At 41.9% G+C, this 25776-nt stretch overlaps 1 protein-coding gene across 1 annotated transcript in view; it reads right to left on the bottom strand.

The window, feature by feature from the left end:
* CNGB3 (cyclic nucleotide gated channel subunit beta 3) overlaps window positions 1-5107 on the bottom strand; it is a 65574-nt gene extending 60467 nt beyond the window's left edge. The window contains exon 1 of the mRNA XM_081206078.1: window positions 4968-5107. Coding sequence (XP_081062204.1) covers window positions 4968-5081 — 114 coding nt within the window. The 5' untranslated portion in view covers window positions 5082-5107. The remainder of the gene's footprint in view (window positions 1-4967) is intronic.
* Window positions 5108-25776: the final 20669 nt, after the last annotated feature.

The following is a 25776-nucleotide window of genomic DNA, read 5'->3' on the forward strand; positions in this document are numbered from 1 at the left end:
TCGAGACCCATCAGCTAACCTCACCTGGTTTAATCGGTCAGTCACCCCTTGCCTGGGGTGTGGCCAGTATCATATGCTGACAGCTTCTAGGAGCCACAGGTGAGAGCTGAGTGCAAGATGGGGACCAAAGGTGGACAAACCCACCCAGAAGGAGCACCACATGTCCCCCACCAGAGTACTATCCCTCCCCTAACATCCCATACACCCCTGAAGTCTATTAAGTCATTTAAAACCATGCAATTGACAAAATGTGGAGCGAGTGACTGAGGACACACCAGCTGGCCCCAGTCCCACCATTGCATCCCCACCAGCCTTGATTCTATCCATGCATTGTGTATTGCACTGTGTATTGGGTGTGCTTGTCTGCAAAGAAATTCAAACATGTGAGCACCTACTCATGTACAGGATGAGTAAGATGTGTTCTTTACACATGGTAACAAAGGATGGTAACAAAGACACTTTATTTAGGGCAAACAGAACACACCTTAAGCATGAGAAACTTCCACCAGAAATTTCTCCCTTCAGTTGCCTCAGGGCCTAGTGTTTCAAGCTCCTAGACTCTGGTAAACCGGAACACCTAAAACACAGATGGATCCCCCTCACTCTACAGTGCTTGGGTGTATGAATTCTCTGCAGACAACCACATCCAACACACAGTTGTTGCAGAAAGAAAACTCAATGATAGACTCAGGGCTAAAAGCCTTATAAATAACAGATGACAAGGGTCTGTATGCTTGCCTAATGTGAAAGACACAGGAGCAACACCAGTAAAAAATAAATAAAGAAGAAGCTTGCAACCCCAAGAAAGGGCAACTCGGAGAGCAAAAGTAAGGCTGAATCTGAAAAATAAGGACAAATTTAATAGCTGAAAATTACCTGAATATCATCGGTTCTACTCATTCTGGCTAAATGACAGTTGCAATTTGAAAGGCTGCAGCTACAAGTATAGTGTGAAATGTTTTGAGGTGGAGGAAAGATGAAGGGAGAGCTAAAACTAGGACACACCGAGGCGTATGAATAAAATCACAAAAAATACCCTGCTAGCTAAACCTTCCCACACAAACTAGGTCTAGCTTACCCTGAGGTCTTGATTATACCGTATCTCCTATTTCAGGTGCAAAACAGATGTACTGCTATTTATTACATTATAATCCTGTGGGCCTAGGGTTTGGATAATCAGCTATAGTGCATCTGTCAAACCTCAAACAATATGTCCCTTTGTGTACCTCAGATGGCTAGATGAGGCCCATGTTTGAGCAGCAAGTGGAAAGAGAGCACTGGGCCCCATTTCTTTGATTTCTAACATAATTTTTACAGTGACTTTATCTTCCTTCATACATTATAAATGTCTTAACCATGTCGAAGGCGTGGGGTCTTGCTGAACATGCTTAATAAGCCTCTCCACAATCAGGAATCCTTCAAGATCTGTCCAACCGTCAGCCAACAGACACATTGCCTCGCACCGCCTCATGCAAGGAGTGTTCACATGTTAAATTCAACAAGTGTACAGTCTGTGTAACCTGTGAACACAATAGCTGAGCTGTACACTTGTACAGTTATTCATGTGCAATATTCAATAAGGGCAGAATGTTTGTTTATACAGTAGTTAAGCTATTCAAATCCACAAGGACATATCATGCACCCTAACGTGTGTACACAGGGCTGGCCCATCCATGAGGCTGACTGAGGCCACTCTTGGAATTGCACCCTTAAGAAGCTGTGGTTACCAGATTTCTTTGGGGGAAGCCATGCCTGCTTAAAGTGGTATGGTATTGTTTTAAATGTATAGTGTAGTAGCCCCACAGCTGTGGAGTACCCTCCCCCAAACCCTCCCTTCTTTAATATATTTCTGGTACTAGGAAAGTACAGGTGTGTGTTTGTTTAAATTTCTCCAAGCCTCTCAATGAAGTTATGATTTTATATCATTGGACTCTGGACTTTATTCATACATCTTCCATTTTAAATTGATTTGCTTCTGCAAAGCTTATTTTCCTCTTTCCTCTGTCTTTAAGCAACTTGTGATTTTTATAATGGTGTTGAGTGGATTGTACTGTGAGTTTTTTATTGACATTTTGCTTGTTTACATCCTTGTAAGCTGCCCAGAGAATTTCACTTATAGGGTGGCTTATAAAATAAATAAAGAAAAATGTGCATGCCTCATCATGTATTTCACTCATCATGTAAGCATACTGGGTACGGCTTACAGTGGTGCCTCGCAAGACGAAATTAATTCGTTCCGCAAGTTTTTTCTTCTTGCGAGTTTTTCGTCTTGCGAAGCATGGTTTCCCATAGGAATGCATTGAAAATCAATTAATGCGTTCCTATGGAGGGCTTTTCTCCCCACTGCCAGCCTTCGGAGGAGCCTTCCGAAGGCTGGCGCGGGGAGAAGGGCTTTCCGCCCCACCGCCAGCCTTCGGAGGAGGTTCGAGGACAGTGGGGAAGAAGCGCTGCGCTTCCCCGCTGTCCCGGAGATTTCCCTATGGGCTTTCGTCTTGCGAAGCAAGCCCATAGGGAAATTCGTTTTGCGAAGCGCATCCAAAACGGAAAACCCTTTCGTCTAGCGGGTTTTCCGTCTTGCGAGGCGTTCGTCTTGCGGGGTACCACTGTATTTGTAAGAGGTAACCAAGGTCCCTTCATAAGTCGCAGGCTTTCACATATATTTACATTCTGCTCATAAGCACATTTGTTTGGAAGTAAGTACCATTGTTTTCTGTGGAAATTACCCTACTCATAAAGTGCACTCAGGATCACAGTCTTAATTAAATCACTTCATCCAACAGAAGGAGAGTTCCCTTTGTTCACAAAGAAGCAATTAAGATGAATGGCTCAGAGCTAACTGCAAATAATTTGTATGTGGGTTTTTGTGTTGTTGTTTTTTTAATGTTTTTACTTAGCCGAATCCTGGTGATATGGTTAATCAAACTGCTATATTGGTGCTTTTATCTGTAAAGTTGTGTGTTTATGCAGATTTACAGCAAACCCAAACAATTACTTACTGTTGTGAGTTATTATTTAAAGGACATTAAGTGATTTGACATTAAGTTTGTCTTAAGTAACATCAGCTAGAATGATCCTTTTATACTAGTCCAATTAATAATTAATTTAATTTAAAACAATCGGAAAGAAGGCCTCCACATAAACTTTTAAAATGTAAACATAGAGATGCATCAAATTCTGCTGCCAGGATCAGGCCTAGTGAAGCCTTTTGTACTTCTGACAGAATCACACCAGTGTGGTGCTGCCAGTAATAGCCTCCATTCTTTCAGCACCACGTGGTTATGGTAATATCTGGATTTAGCATCTCACTTGGGTCACGAGTGGTAAAGACCCATGCGGCGACTGACAGCAAGCAAGGTGATGTTGTGCTGGTTTCAGTGGTTGCCTAGCAACTTGGCTGACTCATGCAGAAAGCGGGTCCAGAAGTTATTGTAATCCCTTGAAACCCACCCAGGTAGAACCTTTTCTTTTAAGCAGCACTATAGTAATATTTGGAAGCATTCTAATAGTTGCATGCAATGCAGGAAGGAGTTTGCCAGGTGCTACGGTTACAGTGACAGCCATAATATTTTGAGAGAAGTCTCACCAGGCTGAATATTCTCCTTTATACACCTCTTAAAGGCATAAAGTTTTGACTTGGTAAGAATAGAGGCAAATTATGTCAGTTTACAGAAAAGACAAAATGGAAGTTGCCCATACGATCTCCATTAAGCTCAGATAAAATACAATAAGAGTCAGCTCAATTGAACTTTGAGAGTCTTACAGATAAATGAGACACAACATCCTTATGTGTTACACACACACACACACGCACACCCCATATGTTTCTATGTGACTACAATTTGTATTTAGTTGCCTTATCAATAAATTAGAAGGCTCTGACACAATCGTGGCAGCAGCCGTAAGGGCCAGAAATGGCTTGCTTCCTATTCCCTGTGAAATGGGGGTGCTGAACCTTTTATGGGGCCCTCCTGAAGAAGGGGCACGTTAAAGGTTTGGGGAGCCATAATCTCCAGGAAGGAATAAATTCAAATCCAGCTCCAAATGTTGACCGAACAAGCCAATAATGGTTTATTGAGTTTCTCTAGCAGATAAAGGACCAGGCACTCCTAACTTCATCTGCCCTTGAAGTACAATTGCTGCTTCCCAGTTGGTGTGTCTCAACAGCCTCTTCTCCAAGGCTCCAGTGTTTGGGGAGTGACAGGTCCAAGGGCTCTGAAGTGGCCCTTTCCCAAGATGTCCTGGGGCTGAGCAGGTCCTTCCAAATCCTAGTCCAGTGGGGTTGGGGAAACTTCTCTCAGGGCTGCTTCTGCCTCTCTGAAAATAATGGAAGGGACTAGCCAGGAAAATACGGTCTGTGTTCTGAATTGAGACTCCTTGAAAAGGAAAGTCACAGCAAAACCTGCTCTATCCAAGCAATTTGTGACAGATCCTCACAGTGCGCTTCTCTATTGCTTCTCCCCAGCATTCCCTCGGTTCATTGGGTTCTGTGATAGGAAGTAACCAGTTAAGGAAGAGAAATGGCTGGGGAGAAAAATGTGGGTTGGGGTTGGAAGATTCCAACGTCTTCCTCTGCCTCACTCATGCTGTGCTTTAAATTCCCCTCATCCCGCATTATAACTGGCATGACCCTGGTCAGGTCATCATACCACCTCCAGGTTAGTTGTATCTTTACTTCAAAGTAAGGATTGCAGCTGCTTGCAATATTTGGGTTGAAGGCCACTTTGGGGTCTTTTGTGGCTTTTAAATTGCTCTGAAAAATGTCATATGGCAAATCCTATAAAGTGACGTGAAGAAAAAAACACAAAATAAAAATCAGATCAAACCTTGGCTATCACTGAGCAGAAGCTCCTATGTTTTAGTATAAATAAGCATTTTTTAAAAAGTTAGCTGTTCCTGCATTCAGTCAAGTCAATAATATTCAGACACAGAGATCATTTCAGTAAATAGGATCAGTTATGAAGGCCTACCTGTTGAGGTGGTGGCTGAGGTGATGGTTTCGGAGGGTCTGGAACATCTTGTATGTTTTTCTCTGCTGGACTTGGAAGCACTTTGGTGAATTTTGCTTTCAGTGAACTAAACATTTTTGCCCACAAAGTAGTTCTGAAACCTCTGGTCTCCTACAGCTAAGAGCTAAAGGCAGTTGGCTTGCTTTACCATTAGTATTCAAGCCAATTAAATGTTTAATCAGGGCTTAACTCTGCTTAATACATAGTAACCTCTTGCAAAGACAGGCTGTTCTTGTGATTGGTTTCCTTGCCATTTCTTCCTTTCTAGATTGCAGCATGAAATTACTGGTAATTTAATGCTTAAAATGTGCTTTGAGACGTCAGATTTCAAATATCAGCAAATGAATAGATTGGCCAATTATTTTTTGTGTCTACTGGCTGGGGTATAACTACTGCAAATTTCCATTTCAGGCAAAATCTCAGTCTTAAGAGGGCCTTAAGAGGCTACATGGGAAATGGAAAGGTTGATTGACCAATAAGCTGGCCTTCAGCTGGGTGCTCAAGATTTAATTCTTCCTTATTGTGATCCTGACATATTAATCTCAAAACAAGGGCGGGGGAGAAACATTCCCATTGCAGATTTATGGCTTCAGTATTTCAGATTAAAGAGGGGAAAATAAATACTTCAGTGTGAATATGGTGAGGCATAACAGATAACCTGATAATCTAGATTTCTGCTTTCCCCCATGGAAAACTGCTCTTTGGCAGTCAATCAGAGCAAACGGCAATTCAGGTTTGCTCCTGACTGATGTTTGCTCCGATTTAGCACTACAAAGTGGGTTTTCCATGGGAAAGGAGTGGGGCAAAGGGAAAACTGCTAGGACCCATGCTTTCTAGGCATGGGGCCATAATCCCTCTGTTAATGCCCCCAACTGAGACAAGTCATCGCCATTAAGCCTTTTGGCACGCAAGCCTGGCTTTAGCAGAGAGGCATGTCAAGAGTTTGCAGAGCATGGTGCTGATAACCCCAAGGGTGCAGGTTCATTCCCCACATGGGGCAGCTCCATATTTCTGCATTGCAGGGAGTTGGACTGGATGATCCTTAGGGATCCAACTCTACAATTATTTGACAAGTGGAAGTGTGGAGAAGCCCTTACCTGAATAGCACTGGTGCAGTGCAGAGTAGAGCAGAAGCAGGGTTGAGGCTGCACAGATGCACTAGTGGACCAACTCCAGTGTTTTGCTGCATGTGCACCCACATAGCCCTGAGGTTGCCAATGCCCCGCCCCACCCCAGTGTCATCCAGGTGGGCTGCAGTGTCAGGAAGGTGACTCCTCAGTGCTTCCCCCCAAACACTAGCCATGCGGTGGAGAGACCTCTCTTTCCTGGTCAGAGAAAGCAGTGGTGGGTTAGACAGACAGGACTGATTGAGTATTATGACAGTTCTTTATAAGATTTCATCTCTCTATATATTAGAGCTGCTATGGCTGGAAAAGAAGTAACCGGATGAGTGAAAGAGACTTTTAGATAAATACCTTTCCAGGAACATGGATTCCTTGTTTAGCAGGATATATTTCTTTTCTTTCTTTTTTCTTGTTTTCAGTATTGATTACTGTTCCTTCTTGCTTCCTTCAAAATAGCAGGGAATTCCCTCCGTGAGCTGCACAGCCATTTCACATCGGTCTTATGGAACATATGGAACATTGCAGTCCATAGTAGTTAGCAGCATTTCATAGAATAGAATCATAGAATCATAGAGTTGGAAGAGATCACAAGGGCCATCGAGTCCAACCCCCTGCCAAGCAGGAAACACCATCAGAGCACTCCTGACATATGTTTGTCAAGCCTCTGCTTAAAGACCTCCAAAGAAGGAGACTCCACCACACTCCTTGGCAGCAAATTCCACTGTCAAACAGCTCTTACTGTCAGGAAGTTCTTCCTAATGTTGAGGTGGAATCTTCTTTCTTGTAGTTTGGATCCATTGCTCCGTGTCCGCTTCTCTGGAGCAGCAGAAAACAACCTTTCTCCCTCCTCTATATGACATCCTTTTATATATTTGAACATGGCTATCATATCACCCCTTAACCTCCTCTTCTCCAGGCTAATTTTGATTAGATTAAATCAAATTTTAGATTAGATTAAATCTAATTTTGATTAGATTAAATATATAATCTGATCTGCAGTGTTCTTCTTTCTGAATTCTCATGTCATTGGATCATAGGATAATTTTAGATTTTCCAACAATAAAGAAGAAGAATTATAAGCAATGAAAACAGATTGTGCGTTTGTTTAAATTTCTGTTCTCTTGCTGAAACACGGCAGGGAGTTGTTACATAAAGTTCATACAGAAGATCTAATTATGTTGCAAAATTCCTCATATCTTGTTTTCTAATATGGAAACTACATATAATATAAATGTAATGTATTCTTTTTATGAAGAACTCATGTAATCACTTTACCTTGCAACATATTGTCTTGATTTTTATGTAATATTACCTCTGCAGCATAAAAGAATTCAACCATGTTGCAAAAGAGGCACCTCTCTGTGCAGAATTTCAGTGGGCTTAAATGAAGTTATTAAGAAACACCTCTCTGTTGCCACCGAAGTTCCAGCTTTCTTCCATTATAATACTTTGTGCTGTTTTTTAAATGGAGAATGCAGAATGTAAAATTAAAATGCATGAAAAATAAACGTAATAGATATTAACGGGGAAATGCCTTCGGGAACTTGTTAATAACTGCTGACATCTGTGACTAATGAATGTTATATTGGTTTAGGCTATGACTAATGAAATAAATGTTTTGAAAAACCCTCTAAGTTACCATTTCATAAACAGTAATCAGGTCATGATGAACCTGATAGACTCATACAAATGGAACTTCTTACTCCCTCACCTCTTCGCTCATACTTTCCAGCCAATCTCTTTGTAGAGGTGATTAACCTGCCTCACTATTTGGTTGTCTTTTATGTACAATAGCTATTTAGTTATATTTCTCATCTAGTGAACACACTAAAAGCACTTCAGTTAATTGAACATCATGACCTGCTGTTAAGTAAGAAGATTAATGTTGCAGGAAGAAAGGCGGATGGTCTGTATCCAATTAGCTTCTTAGCGATGCTGGCTCTGACCAATATTTACTACTAGCTAAAAGCTCTTCAAGTCTGACAGGCACAGGAGGAGGTGAGTGATGGAATCCCCACTCCTTCCCACCAGATTCACCTCACACCCTCAGTCCCCAAACAGAATCTGGCCTGCCCCTGTATGCCCCATTCACAACTATGAGCAACGGCCTCGGTGATGAAAGCGACTGTGGAGAAGTGGGGCTGAAGAGTTCTTATCAATTCGCCATCTTTCTGTCCATTATTAAGACCATTTCCACAGATGGAGCAAGTGATAGCATTAGGCTAAGCAAGGCTGCCACCTCAGGCAGCAAATATGGGGAGTTGGAGAACAGCTGGGAGATGTTGAAGGACAGCACTTTGCATCTCATGCAGCCTACCCTTTGCCTCCCAGAGTGGGCCTGCAGTGTTTTGTTTCAAGTGCTGAAGTCAGTAGGGGAGGGAATGGGATATTCTGTTCAGTTCACATTTAAAGGCAAACCTACTGAAACTGAAGCACAGTCATCCTTTGAAATTTGCACTGCTCTGAATTCTGCCGCTCTGAATTCTGACTGCTAAATCATGCACTTGGTTCATGAATGAACAACTATTTATCAGAAAATAAATAAATAAATAAATAAATAAATAAATAAATAAATAAATAAATAAATTTATTATTTATACCCCGTCCATCTGGCTGGGGTTCCTCAGCCACTCTGGGCAGCTTCCAACAAAATATTAAAATACAGTGATGCATCAAACACTAAAAGCTTCCCTAAACAGGGCTGCCTTCAGATGTCTTCTAAAAGTCTGGTAGTTGTTGTTCTCTTTGACATCTGGTGGGAGGGTGTTCCACAGGGCGGGCGCCACTACCGAGAAGGCCCTCTGCCTAGTTCCCTGGCCTCTCGCAGTGAGGGAACCACCAGAAGGCCCTCGGCGCTGGACCTCAGCATCCAGGCAGAACGATGGGGGTGGAGATGCTCTTTCAGATATACTGGACCGAGGCCGTTAAGGGCTTTAAAGGTCAGCACCAACACTTTGAATTGTGCTCAGAAACATACTGGCTTATACAGATATACCTCGGTTCCCCAATGGCTCTGTTTTGGAATGTTTTGGCTCCTGAACTCCGAAAACCTGGAAGCTAATGCTCCAGTTTTCAAATGTTTTTTGGAAGGCGAATGTCCAACGCGGCTTCCGCTTGAGTGCAGGAAGCTCTTGCAGCCATTTGGAAGCTGCGTCTCACTTGTCGAACATTTCAGAGGCTGCATGGGATTACGTTTGACAACCGAGGTTTGACTGTACCAAGTCAGAACATCAGTCCATCTAACTCAGTATTGTCAGCTTTCCCTGGTGGTGCAGTAATAATACTGCTAGCACAATAGCCAGGCTAAGCAGGCTCAAGAAGGTTTCAAATTGGATGGAAGACAAGCAGCGGTTGTCCAGGATCCAGGCAGGGGTCTCTCACAGCCCTAGCTACAGATGTTGGGTCTAGCACTGAACCACAGCCTTTCCCCAAGTTATTGATTTGATTATTTCATTTCAATACCACTTAATATATTTAAAATATCTCTAAGTGGTGTACAAAAAACTGAAGCAACAACAGAAAACTAGGTTGGTGTAGGAAGTATTCATAGGGTGACAGAGGATGACAAGGGATTATTGCAGAGTCAGTGCACAGGGTTAGTGCACAGGAACTGGAGCAGCACAACCCATCACCGGAGCCAGAGGAACCGTCTTCACAAACACGGCTCTGAGGCATAGGGAGCAGCAGGCAGGGTGTTCTAGGACAGGCATAGGTAAACTCAGCCTTCCAGATGTTTTGGGACTACAACTCCTATCACCCCAAGCTAACAGGGCCAGTGGTCATGGATGATGGGAGTTGTAGTTCCATGCCTTGTCAAGCCCAGATGCTGCAGCCAGCAGGCAAAGTATAAAAGGGAAGCACAGCTGAGGTGTTGTGTCTTCTCCACTGCCCATGTTGGTGGACCTCAGCTTGGATCCTCCAGGATCTCTGTGGGACTGTGCTTCAGTTTGGACTTTGGACATGTGGACTGACCATGGACTGGGGACTTGACATCCTGACTTGCCACCAGGTAGGCCAGGGGTTCAGGACACTGACACACCCTCCCTTTCCGCCTCTGGGTTCTCACCCAGGGTCCAAACAAACTCTCAGTTCACCCACAAAGGTCTCACAATGAGAAGAGTTCCTGGAAACAGCAGACATCACCCTAGTCTCTCTCTCTAGACTTGCTTTTTATGGGCAGGCCCAAGGTGGTTGATACTTCCTCAAGATTCCCACAGATGTGCTTCATTCAGCTGCACTCTCCACACCCAGTTCCAGGTGAAGCAGGTTTGTTAAGTTTCCCAGGGATCCAAAATATGCTAAATTCCTTTGGATGTACATCCAAGTGATGTAATGAATTTGTTTTGAACTGCAAGTTGGGCGTATGTGCTGACACTCATCAGCATGCACACTCATCAGCATGCAATAATGAACGTACTAGATTTACATAATAACATAATCCACAATCACAACATGCCAATTGGGTTGTGTGAATTTTCCATTGGCTCAGAAAAGAAAAAGGGTGGCACAGACTGACACAAATGTTTGAACCACTGCCCCAACACCACAAGATACCATAAGTTGAATATCATTAGCATAGTACTATGAGGATTAGATAGCTACTATATGTGTTCCCTAGGGACGCGGGTGGCACTGTGGTCTAAACCACTGAGCCTCTTGGGCTTGTTGATTGGGAGGTCAGTGGAGGGAGCTCCTATTGGTCTGTCCTAGTTCCTGCCAACCTAGCAGTTCGAAAGCATGCCAGTGCAAGTAGATAAATAGGTACCACTGTGGTGGGAAGATAAATGGTGTTTCTGTGAGCTCTTGTTTCCGTCATGGTGTTCTGTTGTGCCAGAAGCAGTTTAGTCATGCTGGCCACATGACCCAGAAAGCTGTCTTTGGACAAACGCTGGCTCCCTCGGCCTGAAAGCGAGATGAGTGCCGCAACCCCAAAGTTGCCTTTGACTGGACTTAACTGTCCAAGAGTCCTTTACCTTTATCTATATGTGTGTGTGTGTGTTCGTGTTCCCTATCATATTTTAGTATGTGATTTTAGTATGCTGAATTTCTATACCTGATTGAGTATATGGCTTTGTAGAAGTGTAATCACTGCACTTTTGATTTTAAGAACAAACTGGCTTCTCTCCTCAGATACTTCGTGCCACGTGGCTGGCTGGAGATGGAAAAGAAAGAAATAAGGAAGAGAGGGAATCTAGACCTTTAGGAAGCTGATTAAACACTGAATGTTCTAGATTTTCAGGATGTGTCGCTTTTCAGAACAGTTCTGATCACAATATATATACTTTGCACATATTGGCCACTGTGAGGAGCTATTACTGGCCAGTGTTTTGGTTATAGTGCCTAGGATAACTGTAATCCAAATAAAAATAAAATACATGTTAACATCTGGCTTCTATTTGGAACTTTAGAGGTCTAATAAATGTTCATCCATTGTTGGATAGTTCTGGAGGCCAATGAACAAAAAAGGTTGCTGATAATCATACTGAACCATACTCAATAACCTATAATTCTCATGTCTGTAGCACAATTACAGCCATTACATGTCATTTGTAAAGCTCTTAGAAATGGGACCTTACTATGAACTTCATCCAAATCCACTCAAAAGTGGTTTATTAAGCTCTATGCAGTGCACTTAAGAGATGGATGCTTGAAAACAAACCTACGCTTCTGCAGGAATTTGTAAAGAGGCCGAATTTCAGCTGCAGCCTTTACATGTCATTAATCTGAACACTTCCTAGTGGCATTGATTTATGTTGTTAACCATTCCAGCAGCATTGGATAAGAATGAAACCTCTCTCATATGGGCAGCAGAAAATGGCTTCAAAAAAAACACACCTGGAGCTGGTGTAGTCAATGCTGCTGTAAAGTTGTAATCTTGCGTGGAGTTATGTGCTCAAATGTTCCATAGGAAGGTGGATGCATAAAAGTGCTTTAAGGGTTATAGCATTAAAGGTGGAAGAATGGGACCCATTGAGTTCTGTGAGAGAAAGCAAAGAGGTTGTGATGGGCTACAGAGTTCAAGTCTGACACTGGAGTCAGAAGGAACTGTCTGAAGGAACCGAGTCATATCTTTTGCTCCCTCTAGCTCAGCACCCCGAGTGGCTGTGGCCCTCAAAGGTCTCAGGTCCTTCCACCTGTGCGCATGGGATCCTTTCAATTGGCTGGATCCTGGAACCTCTGAATGCATAGCATGTACTCTGCTGTTGGGCTATGGCTTTTTCCCAGGGACAGCTACAAGTGCATCGTGTTACTTTCTGGTACATACAGGCAACCCCTGTTTTAGGCACGACCAATATGTGTGCAATTGCACACGTGCACATGGCGCTGTAACTGGAAGTGATCTGGAAACATCATAAAGGCACCACTAAAAGAATGGGGCAGAGGGTGGGGTGAGGTGTTTGCAGGCTTTTGTGAGTTGTTTCAATTACACACGATTTCACAGAAGTGTGCGATGACCCGGAACGCAACCCCCGCACAAACCAGGGGGTGCCTGTCATTAAAAAGCTGATGATCTCACTGGCACGGAGGGGAAGTCACATGCTGTAGTAGCAGCACAGTTGTGATGGCAGCAGCTGCCTTCCTTCAGTGACTCTGACACTGGCGTCCAGTGTCAGCCACCTCATGAGATGTATACATGATAAACACAATCTTTTGGAATTCACTTCTATATGCAAAAGGGTGAGGACTTCTAAAGGTTTATTATCTCTGAAATCAGTGGTTGTTGAGAGGTTTGGGTAGCCAGGTTTGGCTCTCTGTGCTGGGAGGCTGGGTGGCAAATGAGAACTTGGCTTGATGTTGGTATATAACCCTACTTACATACCTATTCAGTTGTATATTTTAATACACAGATTGTTGCAAAGGTGCTATGCTTTGTGCAGCCCTCTCTCCCACCCTTCTTCAGGAAACTGACCTTGTACAGGCTTTCCTGAGCATCCTTATGACCAGGGAAGAGGGTCTGGAATCAGTGGCAGAGCTTCATGCTCTGGCACCGGGGTGTGTGTGTGTGTGTGTGTGTGTGTGGCGGGTAGAGAGCAGGCGGGGGAGGGGCTGGTGTGCGTCCTGGAGGTGTGGCATCCCAGGGGTGTGGTGCGCCACCCATAGGTATATATTTGTACAGTATATATTCAGTAATTGATTCAAAACATCACATTGCCCTATGCATACAGAGAAGGGAAAAATGAGTAATGTCTATTCATCATAGATTTAAAAAATGATTTACTTCCAGAACAATTTTTTCTTTCCACAATCTTCCAGCCTCCAAGCTGTTTCTGAAACAAAGCGAATTTTATCAATGTAAAGGAAAAGGTTTATTTAGTGTATAAAATCTCAGCTAGAATTGCAAAAGCTGGAAAGATGCCTTTGCCTTCTGGTGCAGGCTAGACTTGGCAGCAGCCCTGAGTGCTACATAATTGCTTTTGCTGCTTGTGATATTAAAAAAAACTTGCTTTTTTGTCCCATAAACTCGTTAATCAGGAACATTACTAAATTCCTGATCAAGCAGTTCATGAAAAAAATCAAGTTTTATCATATAAAAGATGTGCATGCATAATCTTCTGCACAGTGGTTGTTCCAAGGTTGTAAAAAGCTGGAGATAAGCTATTTTCTTTTTGATGATTTTTTTTTTGGGGGGGTTAAATATTTAGATGTACTTTGTAACATACAACTATATGAATCTGATCTGTTGCATGTACATGGAGATTTGGAAGGGTGTGGAGTTGTGAACACACTGATGTTGAATCCCAGCTACTTTAAAATTTTCAGTTTATTTCTGTGGATGGCTATCACTGTTAAAGTCCCTACACTTAATGCAGAATAATGGTTCTTGAAAGCATGCAGCACGTTAAACATATTCTAGATGATCTTTCATAGTGATATAGTAACAAAACTAGTAGAATTGGGCCATTTGTTTTCAGAAATGAAGGCCTTTTTTCATTGTGGATTCAACACAAATACTGTATTCTCTTGAGGAATTTTCTCTAGAGGTTCATTCTAATGTCAGCAAAAGCAGGCAAAATTAGTTGCAGTGACTGGATCTCTCCACTGAAGTGCCCAACACTGAAAAATTACTTAGGTATACATCATCTGCGGGACACCAGGTTGAGTAGATACAACCAGGTTAGATAGCCAAATCCTGTGCCCTCATGTAAGGCAGCTTCCGAAGAGCTGCATTTGGCTTGACTGATCACAAGTGGTTCAGGCCTCCTGTAGGAAATACCATCCCTTGCCCAAGTTTTCTCTTCTTATAGAAAGCAGAGGAAGCCTGTGAGACCTGTGAGACCTTTCTTGTCACAGCTTGCATGCACCAGATTTTCACAGAAGCAAGGCATGGTGAATTGCCTCCTTCGCTCTCATGGCTTATGGTACCTACCACATCAGTTTCCACTGGCTGTAAATAACAGTATCTATGCCTCTACTGAAGAATTGATGCTTTTGAATTATGGTGCTGGGGGAGACTCTTGAGAGTCCCATGGACTGCAAGAAGATTAAACCTATCCATTCTTAAGGAAATCAGCCCTGAGTGCTCACTGGAAGGACAGATCCTAAAGCTGAGGCTCCAATACTTTGGCCACCTCATGAGAAGAGAAGACTCCCTGGAAAAGACCCTGATGTTGGGAAAGATGGAGGGCACAAGGAGAAGGGGACGACAGAGGACGAGATGGTTGGATAGTGTTCTCGAAGCTACCAGCATGAGTTTGACCAAACTGCGGGAGGCAGTGGAAGACAGAAGTGCCTGGCGTGCTCTGGTCCATGGGGTCACGAAGAGTCGGACACGACTAAACGACTAAACAACAACAACAATGCCTCTACTAGCTCTGACCATTTATGCCAGTTAACCCACAGAACCATACATTTCCTTCTCCTGCTTAGGAGTGCACTGTGCTGCTTTAGTGAGTGCCACCACTCCTTGGTCACATCAACTTAATCAGATGTCAGCTTGACATAGACAGGTCAAGCTTAGCTAGTTTTGCACACAATAGATGTCTCTGCACCAGCGATGACTGTCAGTGCTTGAGTCTAGCTGGGTCTGACACATCTGCAGCTCATTGCGGTTGCAGAGGATTCCTCTCCAGTCTTTCTCCTCAAGTGGTGCTTTAGGAGTTATATGCTGGAGCAAATGAAAATTAAGGCTGCAATCCTAAGTATGCCAACGTCAATGAGTAAACATACTACTGATTTGTCTGCAAGAGCTTTAAAGTATTCTCCACCTTTAACTTTTTTTCTTTTTCTTTTTTCTTTGGCTTGGAAGAGAATGAACTAGTCACAACTACCAATTTTAATAAGCACTTGAATAAAAATATACTTAATTTCCTTTGCTGACCAGTTAAATAACACCTGAAATACATTTTTTGCAATGCAAAGTTCTGTTGCTCAGATTTAAGGAGATCTTTAGCTGGTGGTGGCAATCGGTATCTACTACATTCATTGACAAAATTTGGGCTGTAACCTGTAGTTCTACTCAGTGTAGACCTATTGAAATTAATGGACATGACTAGCTTAGGTTCATTCATTTCAACAGGTCTGCTATGACATACCCCGCAATTGTCCTGATATAAGCAGGACATCCTGTTTTGGTGGGCTGTGCTCTTGCGCAAGTCACCTGACTCCCACAAGATCGTGGCCCCAAAAGATAAGCACCCTGGTTTTACCCTGGGGCATGTTGGAGGGAATGCTTTGAGGACAACTTAGAGGGTCTCAATGGTCTTTTTCATCCTCAAGGAGAAAAAATTATCATTTCTGTGCTGTTTTTAGAGAGAGGTGAGGCAACAGGTTCCATAGAAGATTCAGATTTTCTATGATCTCTCTTCTCCATGTGGGATAACTCATTTCCACAGGCACTTTGCAGGATAGGAAAATTGTATGGTCTTATGGTCTTGCATACAATCCAGTGGGTTTCTGTAAGCACTTTAAGCCAGGAATACGGGGGCTTTGCTCCTTTGTAATAAGAGAATCTGCTGATAAGCAGGGCAGGAGCCATCAGCCAGAGAATACTTTAATTGTCAATAAAGAACTGTTTATTCTCCAACAGCTATGGCCAATCCGCTGCAAGTCATGTGTCGTTTGTTTGTCAGGGATATCTATCCAGTGTGCCTCTTTCAAAAAGGTTACATTTGCCTCAGAACTGGAGAAGAGAGGGCAACTCATTTTCCCTCTTCAACTTAAAAAAGAGATACTGTGCATCTTGTGTGGCTAAATTGGACAGGAATCTTTGAGATTTATATCTTCGATTGTGAAACCTGTCAGAAGAAACATGATATTAAAATATATGGGTCACTGGCTCACTTGGATATGAATGTCACTATGTTATACCCCCACCATGGATCATGTGCCTTGCTTTTATTTGGGGTGAAATTTATTATGTTTGCCCAAACCTTCACTAAAAGATATTGCATAGATATTGATGGGTTTTATTAGGTAAGTGAGGGAATATAATTAACTATATTTTTATCACCCTACAGACCTACATGTGTGGGTTAAGCATAAGCCTGCTGCTTGTCTTTAAAAGTGCAGCGCTGAGCATTTTAAACCATTTAACTGAAAGCATGGGAATTATCCATTAGGCTGATCACCCTATTTGTTACCCCATTTATCAAAGAAAGAGGCTACAAACTGAAAAGTAAGTTTAAAACATGTAGTTTACTCACAGTCAAGCATTCATCCCTAGCAGCAGTAAAAAGAAATACAAGTTAAATATTTCTATTTACAGCAAAAACAAAACACCCAGCTTCAGGCATGCTCCTGTTGCTGGAGCAAGTGGAAAGATGTCCATTTCCATGGCTGGTTGAAGAGAGAGCCAGAAAGAGGTAACAGAAAATACATCTTTGCCTCTTCCCTCCCAGGAGAAGAAGGGGAATAGCATCACAGAGTCTTCTCTACCAATTACTTTTCTATGATCTGAGCCTGCCTATCAGCAGTCTTAACCCCTTCACATGCTGACTAGCAAGAATATGCATTGTTAGATGCATTGCTAGTCAGAAAGAAATGTTCAAGTCCTTCATCCACAAAATTTACTCATTTTTAGGAAACATATGACATAATTTCCTTTATTCTACTTTTACTTTTAGAAGTTAGAAGTAGAATGCATTGATTATGAAATCAAATACATTGATTATGAAAGGTAAGCACAATGTTCTAAGTTATCACCACCCCACTTCTATATATATATTTACAGAAATATCATGCATAGTATCATCATTTTTTACATCCTAAAACAATTTTCTAGAGATTTTACAATCCAAACCCACCAGATGCAGATGTTTTTTGGTTGTGTTTTTTTTTGGTATTGTGCGAATATCAAAACATTAAATGTGTTCCATTAGCCGCCATTCCCACCCCAAGGCTATGCAGCTCCTGGAGAGACAGCTTACCCCCACTGTGACTGGAACAAAAGACAACAGCCACCACCCTTCCAAGATGGAGAATTTGCCATTCAATAGCCTCCCATGTGATCTCAAGTTAAACACCTCATCAGAGCTGGCAGAGGAAAATAGCAGTTAATTATCAACCCATCTTGGAGCTCAGATAGATTAATATAGCCCCATGGAAAATCCCCATGTTAACGCCCTCAGCAACACACTTTCAGGCATTCTCCACTTTAGTGTCAAATAAACAATTATGGTTAGCATTGTGTTGCATGTGAATTTAACAAACTCCATGATCTTGATTAACCATGCCTTTTTACCATACAGTGGTACCTCAGGTTAAGTACTTAATTCGTTCCAGAGGTCTGTTCTTAACCTGAAACTGTTCTTAACCTGAAGCACCACTTTAGCTAATGTGGCCTCCTGCTGCTGCCGTGCCACCGGAGCCCGATTTCTGTTCTTATCCTGAAGCAAAGTTCTTAACCTGAAGCACTATTTCTGGGATAGCAGAATCTGTAACCTGAAGCGTATGTAACCTGAAGCGTATGTAACCTGAAGCGTATGTAACCCGAGGTACCACTGTATTTTATTTATTTTCAGATATAACACAACTTATAACAGAACAACATTATTCCCAACTCACCCCTCCCTCCCTGAAGTACAGTGTTAAACATGTTAATAGGTCACGTATAAAAAAAACCCTGGGGGTGCTGTTTGCGTAAAATCTCACCTTTAAACTATAGAAATTAGGTTGCTCCTTACATTTTTTGTAATGGAAATATTCCTAAATGGAAGGCAAAACAATAAAAAATATTCTGAGAAACTTAGTTATATGTAACAAACATTTTCAGTAGAGTGTCAGCCTGATAATATGGGAATATTAAATTTTCAATTGAGTGACAAGGTGTGAGTACAGATAAGCAGGAGGTCTATAGACTTTGGAGAATTCGTGCAATTCATAAACAATTGGAGGGCTTCCTGAAACACAATATGCCTCCAGCCCATAAATTGCTTCCAAGACCTGATATTGTTGCCAGGTGCCTCCAGTGCAAAATCATATATATATATGCCTCTTAAGTTAATTAGCTTAGGGCTTATTTTGTCCTTTTCCCCAACCATTTATTCCTCTGCAGTGCATGCTCATTAACCTTTAGGGTAGGATTACTCTACAAGATAATCTTCATACGGACAGGGCTGAAACACGAACTGCAGTTGGTTTCCTGCTTTCTGCTAGATTTGCCTTGCAGACCAAATTGTAAGGCAGGGAATGGTGCGTGTTTTTTAAATAAGCAGTAGAGATGGTGCAGAATTTTGAAATTGGGAGGGTTTGGAAACAAACTCGCCCAGCTCAGTCCAGGAAGAATTAAAACACTCAATCCCAGAATTCCCAGAGGCAATGAAGAGTAAAAAATTTGCTTGCAAGCTTTCATTCCCCCCTCCCAAGTCTTACTGTTTTCAATAGAGTTTACTCTCAGGTAAGTGTGTATAGAATTGCAACCATAGATATGTGTTTTAATATGTTTCCGTTGCCAAGAATTCCATCACAAATTTTGAAGAAATGTGAAATATGTTGGTTATAGATAGATAAACTTTATTCGCATTAGCCAATGGCCATAGCAACATAAAACAAGCAATATACACAATTAAAAAGACAACAATGGGTCAGCATGACCAATATTATCGTTCAGATAGTGGCCCTTAATCTCATTGCACCCTGGGTAAACCTAGCAACCTTTGCTGTTGTCTGATCATTTTGATCTGATAAAAGAAAGAACAATGTGGCCGCAGATGGGCAGCCTGGGATGGTAAGTAAGAGTGGGGTGATGATCTCATTCCTCAGATCTTTATAAAGGGGACAGGATAGGAGAACATGAGCCACTGTTTCCAGATTGCCATCTGCACATGGGCAGAGTTGTTTCTCAGGTGGAATCTTTTGGTATCTTCCCTCAAGTATGGCAGAGGGCATCACATCCAATCTGGCCAGTGTGAAGGCACGTCTGTATTTTGGGACTGTTAATTTATACAAATATGGTGCCAGGGAATGAAATATGTTGGATAGGGAAGCTACAATCCACACATTAATAAATATGCAAATCATATAGGGATTTGCAAAGATCAAGCATCCTTATGTGTTACCTGGCCTTTTCTCCCCTGCATTTCAACTCTCTGCATTCCAAGCACCTGTTTCTTCCACTGAGAGGAATACTGCAGGGAATTGCTGCTATGGTGATGCTTTGCCCCTTCTTGCAGTTGACATATTCCCAGCTTTAAATGCAGCTAGGTCATTCTTTCTTAATTCAGGTCAAAGAAGCAACAAGATAGATACAGGAAAGATATGGACTTTCCAAACCAGCAACGGGAGTGCACTGGATGCAGAGTAAATGGAAGTGTGTACATGTCTTAAGGCAGCACTGGAGAAAAGTTGGCCTCCAGATGTTTCTGGACTCCAACCTCCAGCAGCCACAGCAAGCACAGTGAATAGTTGTGGATGATGGGCATTGTAGTTAGGGAGGGGAGGATCTACCAATTGTGGTTCTCTCGGTTTTTCATTTTTCCAACCTTAAATGCAGTTCTCATTTTGCAGCTATTTGTGATTTTTTAAAATTATGAAAATTCAGTGGAGTTTTCACTGATGTACACATGTCTTGCCAGCATTCCCCCTTAATATACAGCAATTTTGTATGTTATTTTCATGAATATCCTTCGGTTTTTTGCATACTTTCCCCAATATACAGATTTTTGTAAACGTTTCAAGTCCTGTATTGCAAAATTCAGATAATGTGAATTTTGAAGGCTAGGTGTGTTTCAGTTTCCATATTGTTTCTGAAAGTGTAGATTTGACAGTCTGGGATTTTAATACAAACTGAATTGATTTTTTCTCTCCATTTCTAGTTGTAGTCCAGCAACATCTAGAAGACTACAGATTCCTCATTCTTGCTTACTTGCTTCACTCTGCGAATTCTCAAGTAAGTAAAGTTTAAGCCCAGATAGGGAGTAGAGCATGCATACAAAGAGTATGTAATCAAGCAAAGAAAACAAATTACTTTAAGGACTGTCCTTATTTTGCAGAACAGGTTCATATTTACAGTCACAGGTAAAACTAAGGTTGTTTTCTCATTATGTTTGTAAATAATTCCCACTCCCTCTTATAGCACTTTCACTTCTCTTCAGATTGCTAAAGTTACAGGAGATTTGCTCTGAAAGAAATTAAAATCAGCTTTTAAGATCTGAAGCACTGAAAGTATATGCTCATTTATTTGAAAATAGGGTGTAGCAGAATACTTGAAAAAGTTTAAATACTGTGTGTTGGTTATATTTATTTATTTATTCATTTATTATACATATCTTCCATTTTCCAGCTCCCATCCTCACATTGACCTGGTTGAGTTGGGCTAAACAATATTACACCATAATGTACCTCAAATTGGTTGTTAAGTTGCTAATGACTTCCCACAGGAATTATAGTTGAAAGTATAGCATGTATTCCATTTATGTCGCTAATATTCCAGTTCTTCAGTTGAAGCAATGCTGTCATTGCTAGTGAAGAAAAAGAGCTGCTTGGTGCATTAGTTGCCAGGTTGCCTGAAAAACAAGGGTGGTGAACCTGCGGCCCTCTGGATTTTGTTGGATTACAACTCCCATTATGCCTGACCACTGGCTGTGGTGGCAGGGGCTGGTGGGAGTTGGGATGCAACAAAATTTGAAGGGTCACCATTCCCTTACCCTTGCTTCAGAATATGGAAGGAGAAGCTGTTGCTGCTGCTGCACCTTCTGCTTCATCCTTTCCTGCGTACCATTACTCCTCTTCTCTTCCTTTCTCCCTTTCTGTTATAATGTACAACATATTAGTTCAGCAAAAGTGGTAGGAGGGTGAGTACTTGGGAAGGAACGAAATGGGAGTTGCAGTAATTTCCTTTCCCATCGCACCAGTGAGTCGAGTCAAGTCATTTTATTACAGTCAATGACCAGTATCAAGACAAAGACACCAATTACAAAAATTAAAAACTCAAGACAAAATAAGATGATATGAAATCACATATACACAAAAAAGCAGTTCTAGATGGTCATCTATCTGCCAGAAAGGAAACTCTTCTGACCTAAGCATGTCCATCATTTGCACGAGTGATATGAATGAGGAATATACATTCTCCAGGAAGCAACGAGTCAGTCCTAAGCATTTCCTGCAGGAACCATTTAGCGTGAGTTATGCAGTTAAATAAGAACAAACAAACATCTGCACAGATAGACAGCCTTTGGGAGTGTGTCTTACAGTTGCTAGGCAACTTGTGAAATGTCTAGACAGGTTATTGGAGAATGGCTTGGAGTGGCTGTGAGAAGTAACAAAATGTGGTGTGGACCCAACAGGTCCCACCATCCTCACAGACATGCTTGGTGAGGGCATGAGAGAGGACCTTCTTGGTGGATGCTCCCAGATTATGGAACTCCCTACCCTGGGAGGCTAAACTGCCCCTTCCCCCCTCTACTTTCACTGGCAGGCAAATACTGTTTGTTGTTGTTGTTCAGGCAGGTCTTTGGCTACTAACTAGCTGCTACTAACTACCCTGCACTGTCTGAAGGTGTTGATCATTTCCTCTTTCCTCTTTCTCTTTTTGTTGTTTTGGTTTTTAGTGTTCTCAACGGTGTCTTTGATAGGGTTATTTATGAGGAAGTGTGTGTGTGTGTGTGTGTGTGTGTGTGTGTGTCGATTTTAGGTAGATCTGTTTTAATTCATGCTTTGAGCCGCCTTGGGTCCTGCATTGGGAGAAAGATGAGATATAAACAAAATAAAGAAATAACTAAGGAGGGGAGAAGACACAAATCTGGGCCTCTTCCCAAAATAATTCGGGAGAGCTTTCTCTACGAATATGTCAGTGTTTGAATAGATGCAGTGCTTTTTTCGGGAGGTACGCAGGGGTATGCATACCCTTAAACATTTTGTGAATCTAAGTTTGGCCTCATTGAGGATGCCCCTCATTGAGGGGCAGTATTTCAATATGAGTGGGAAAATGAGAGTACCCCTAAACATATTTTTAAAGAAAAAAAGCACTAAATAGATGGATGATGACATGAAGTAGATAGTCTATAAGACAGTTTGGGAGGTGTTAGTTTGACAGTTGCATCCTTTTCTGGGCACCTTTCCAGAGGCCACATGCCAGAGGCAAAAGTGGGCAGGGCAGTGAATGTACATTTTACCTTTGTGCAACAGGCCAGTTTCTACACACAGTCACAAATCCCTTTCTGTCCTCAGAGAACATGCATTTACATCCAGGCTTTTAGATCCCAGACTTCTGGGAACCAGCTTCTGTCTCTGGTGCTCACCTGTGCACTTTTCTCAGCTGCCAATATTAGCAGAGCATCATAGGAGCATGAGCAGCCCCAAAGAACCTGCTGGTGACACAAATTTGCATAACATTTGCATGTGCCAATTTAAGGTGGAAGGTGGGTCTTTGGAGTATGACCAGCTGCCTTGTATACAAAGTAAAACAACAACAACTTGAACAAGTTTTTGAAGATGGAGGGAAAGGGACAAGAGATCCAATGCCTGGTGTGGAAGACGTGGGACTTGGGGTGCCCTAGCTACCTCCCCAAATACCCTGCCTGTCTTTGACCCGTTTGGGGGCACAGAGTGCATTCAGAGGCAGGGCACCCACTTTATAAATGGGGGAGTCATGGAAGTTGACATGCTGTCAAGTCATAAGCCATTAGGTGATGAGAATACATTGCACATCTATCTTCCTAGAAAACATTTCCATTCCCCCCTTAAAATAAAGCTTGGGAAAGCTTTTCTTCATTCATTCACAGCCATCTCCATGCATCACTGTTTGCAGCTGTCTTCATTTGATAACATAAAAAAACACAGGGGCGGGGAGAAACCCAAGCAATAAATTTAGCTTTTCTTCTAGTCATGCATTCTATCAAAACTCACCATTTAACTGCTTTTGCTTTCTCATCATTTTTCATTGTCCACCTGTCCTTCGGTAAAATGTCACAATCAGGAGAGGCAAACCAATAAACATAAGTCTACCCAAGGGTCCTCCTATGCCTTATAGTGAACCCGATGTCCCCAGTAGTGAACCATTGACTTAGTCAACTTGGCTGAGCCTGGCCAGGATAACAGGGCTGCCCTCACCAATGTCCACCTGTAGGATTGGTGCTGTTCCTTAGAAGATAGAAGACGAGCAGAAACTAGGAGAGAGCTCAGTGTAACCTGCCTCTGGCCAAAGTTCGTTGCTGGAATCCATATTGCTGTTTAAAGGGGAAAAGGAACACCAACAGAATTATCCTTAACCTTTACTCTTTGGTAGAGATGGAAGGATCTGTCTATATTGATTTTCTCCAGTTCTTATTTTTCCAGTGTGAAATCTAGTTCCCTGGATTTCTGCAGAAATTTGCAAAGGGTTTTGTTTTTTAAAAACACAATTCCTCACAAAAATTCTTCAGCAATTTTGTGCAAATCTTTCCTTTAAAAAATCATGCAGTTTTGACTAATTTATGCAGTTTAGCAAGTACTTTCCCCTAATATAATGTCTTTTGTATGTTATTTTCACTAATATATTCCTTTTTTTACCCACATTCCCCCAAATATATGCACTTTTGCAATCTTGGTGTGGCTGGAGATATTAATGGCAGTGGGGAGTAGGGCAGACTCAAATCTGATGCTCATCCCTGGTCCGGAAATATTGTACCTGAGCTGACCTTTTGTGAAAGCAAGGCTTCCTGTTTCTTATGACCCACTTCCATTTCTTTCTACCTTACCTTTCAGTGAGGCATGATCCTCAGTTGGTATCTAAACAGCATTTTTATGCTCATCCTTAATTAAAGTTTTTGTTTTTGTTTTAACAAGGAAAGGGTAATATACACAGGATATAAACAGCTTGGGCGGATGGAAATCTAAGGCAGAAATCTTAAATTCCCACCAATGACTGTACAGTTCAGAATTCCACAGAGCATACATTCTGAGAGGAAAAATGAATGTGAACTTTAAGGCAGAGCAGAGAATCTGCTCATTTCTTAAGTGGCATTACTAATTAACTCAAACCCCTCAGTGTGAGGAAGTGTGGCAGATGCTAGGTGCTATCGGAGAAAGGATCTTCCGGGTGGGATTTTAGAGAAAAAGAGTTGTTACGTTTTAATGTTCCTCAGTGCACACCTCCAAATGTTCTCAAAAGCTTTGAAAAAATTGTATTCAGGAAAATGTAAGTAGAGAAGAGAAATTGTGATCTTTATGCTTATAGCAACAAACTGCTCTCCCCCGCCTCTTTCTCTCTTTGAATTTTCATCCCCCCCCCCAAAGGAACGGGTAGAAAAACTGGGTGCCATGTTCCTCTAAAACTATTACCTTCAGAATTCTTTCAGGACTGGGCTTCTGAAAGGCTTCTGTTTTGGGAGAAGGTGTAACTATTAGACTCAGAAGAAAACTTGAGGGGTAGAACTGGAATCAGACTTTTTGTTATTTATTCTTTATGCTGCCATCTGGCTAGTTGGTTAGGCCAGTTTTACCAATCTCCCAGATTTCTGATGTGTGGGGGGAAGTCTCTACCTGAAAGAACAAAACAGCCAGCTTGCCAACTGCTTTTTGTGCAGATTTATGAACATACACAAGTTTGATTAGAATGGTTCAAGATGGAAGAGGTAGAAGACAGGATAGTGGAAGGGCAGGAATATTATCAACTACAGTGTTCTTTTTAAAAAGGATGTGTAAAATACATTACTGTCACAATTAATTACTTGCAAAAATATATGACTGACTACAAATACTGTATTTTCTAAGCATACTAATAATGCAGAACCTTGGATTAGTTTTATAGGTAGACTTTCCAATATTTCTTAACACTTTTTCTTACATCAATTCATTGATTAATACCTTAGCCAGGGACATGTAGCACTTCAATTTCTCTCTTTCCCTCCCATTTTCTCAGATTCTATAGCCCAGTTTTCCACAGCCACATGTTCTCCAGATGTTGATGGACTCCCATCATCCCCAGCCAGCATGGTCAATGGTAAATGATGATAGGAACTGGAGTCCAACAGCACCCAGAGTCCAGCAACGTCAGGTGGGCACCAGATTGGCTACTCCTGAAATATGGTAATGCCACAAGCTATGGCATCCATAAACATTTTTCAAGAACTTGAATGGTCACCTCATGGAGGTATTTAGAGAAGACATGTTTCCTCACCTCACAGTTGCCACATGATAAATTGGTTCTCTCAAAGTCCCTGTGTGCTGGTAGTTCTTCCACCTCAGAAATAGTCACAAATGGTTTGTGTGAAAGGCAGTAGTGACTG

This window comes from Podarcis bocagei, assembly GCF_964188305.1.
Source record: "Podarcis bocagei genome assembly, chromosome: 8".
Lineage (NCBI taxonomy): Eukaryota > Metazoa > Chordata > Lepidosauria > Squamata > Lacertidae > Podarcis > Podarcis bocagei.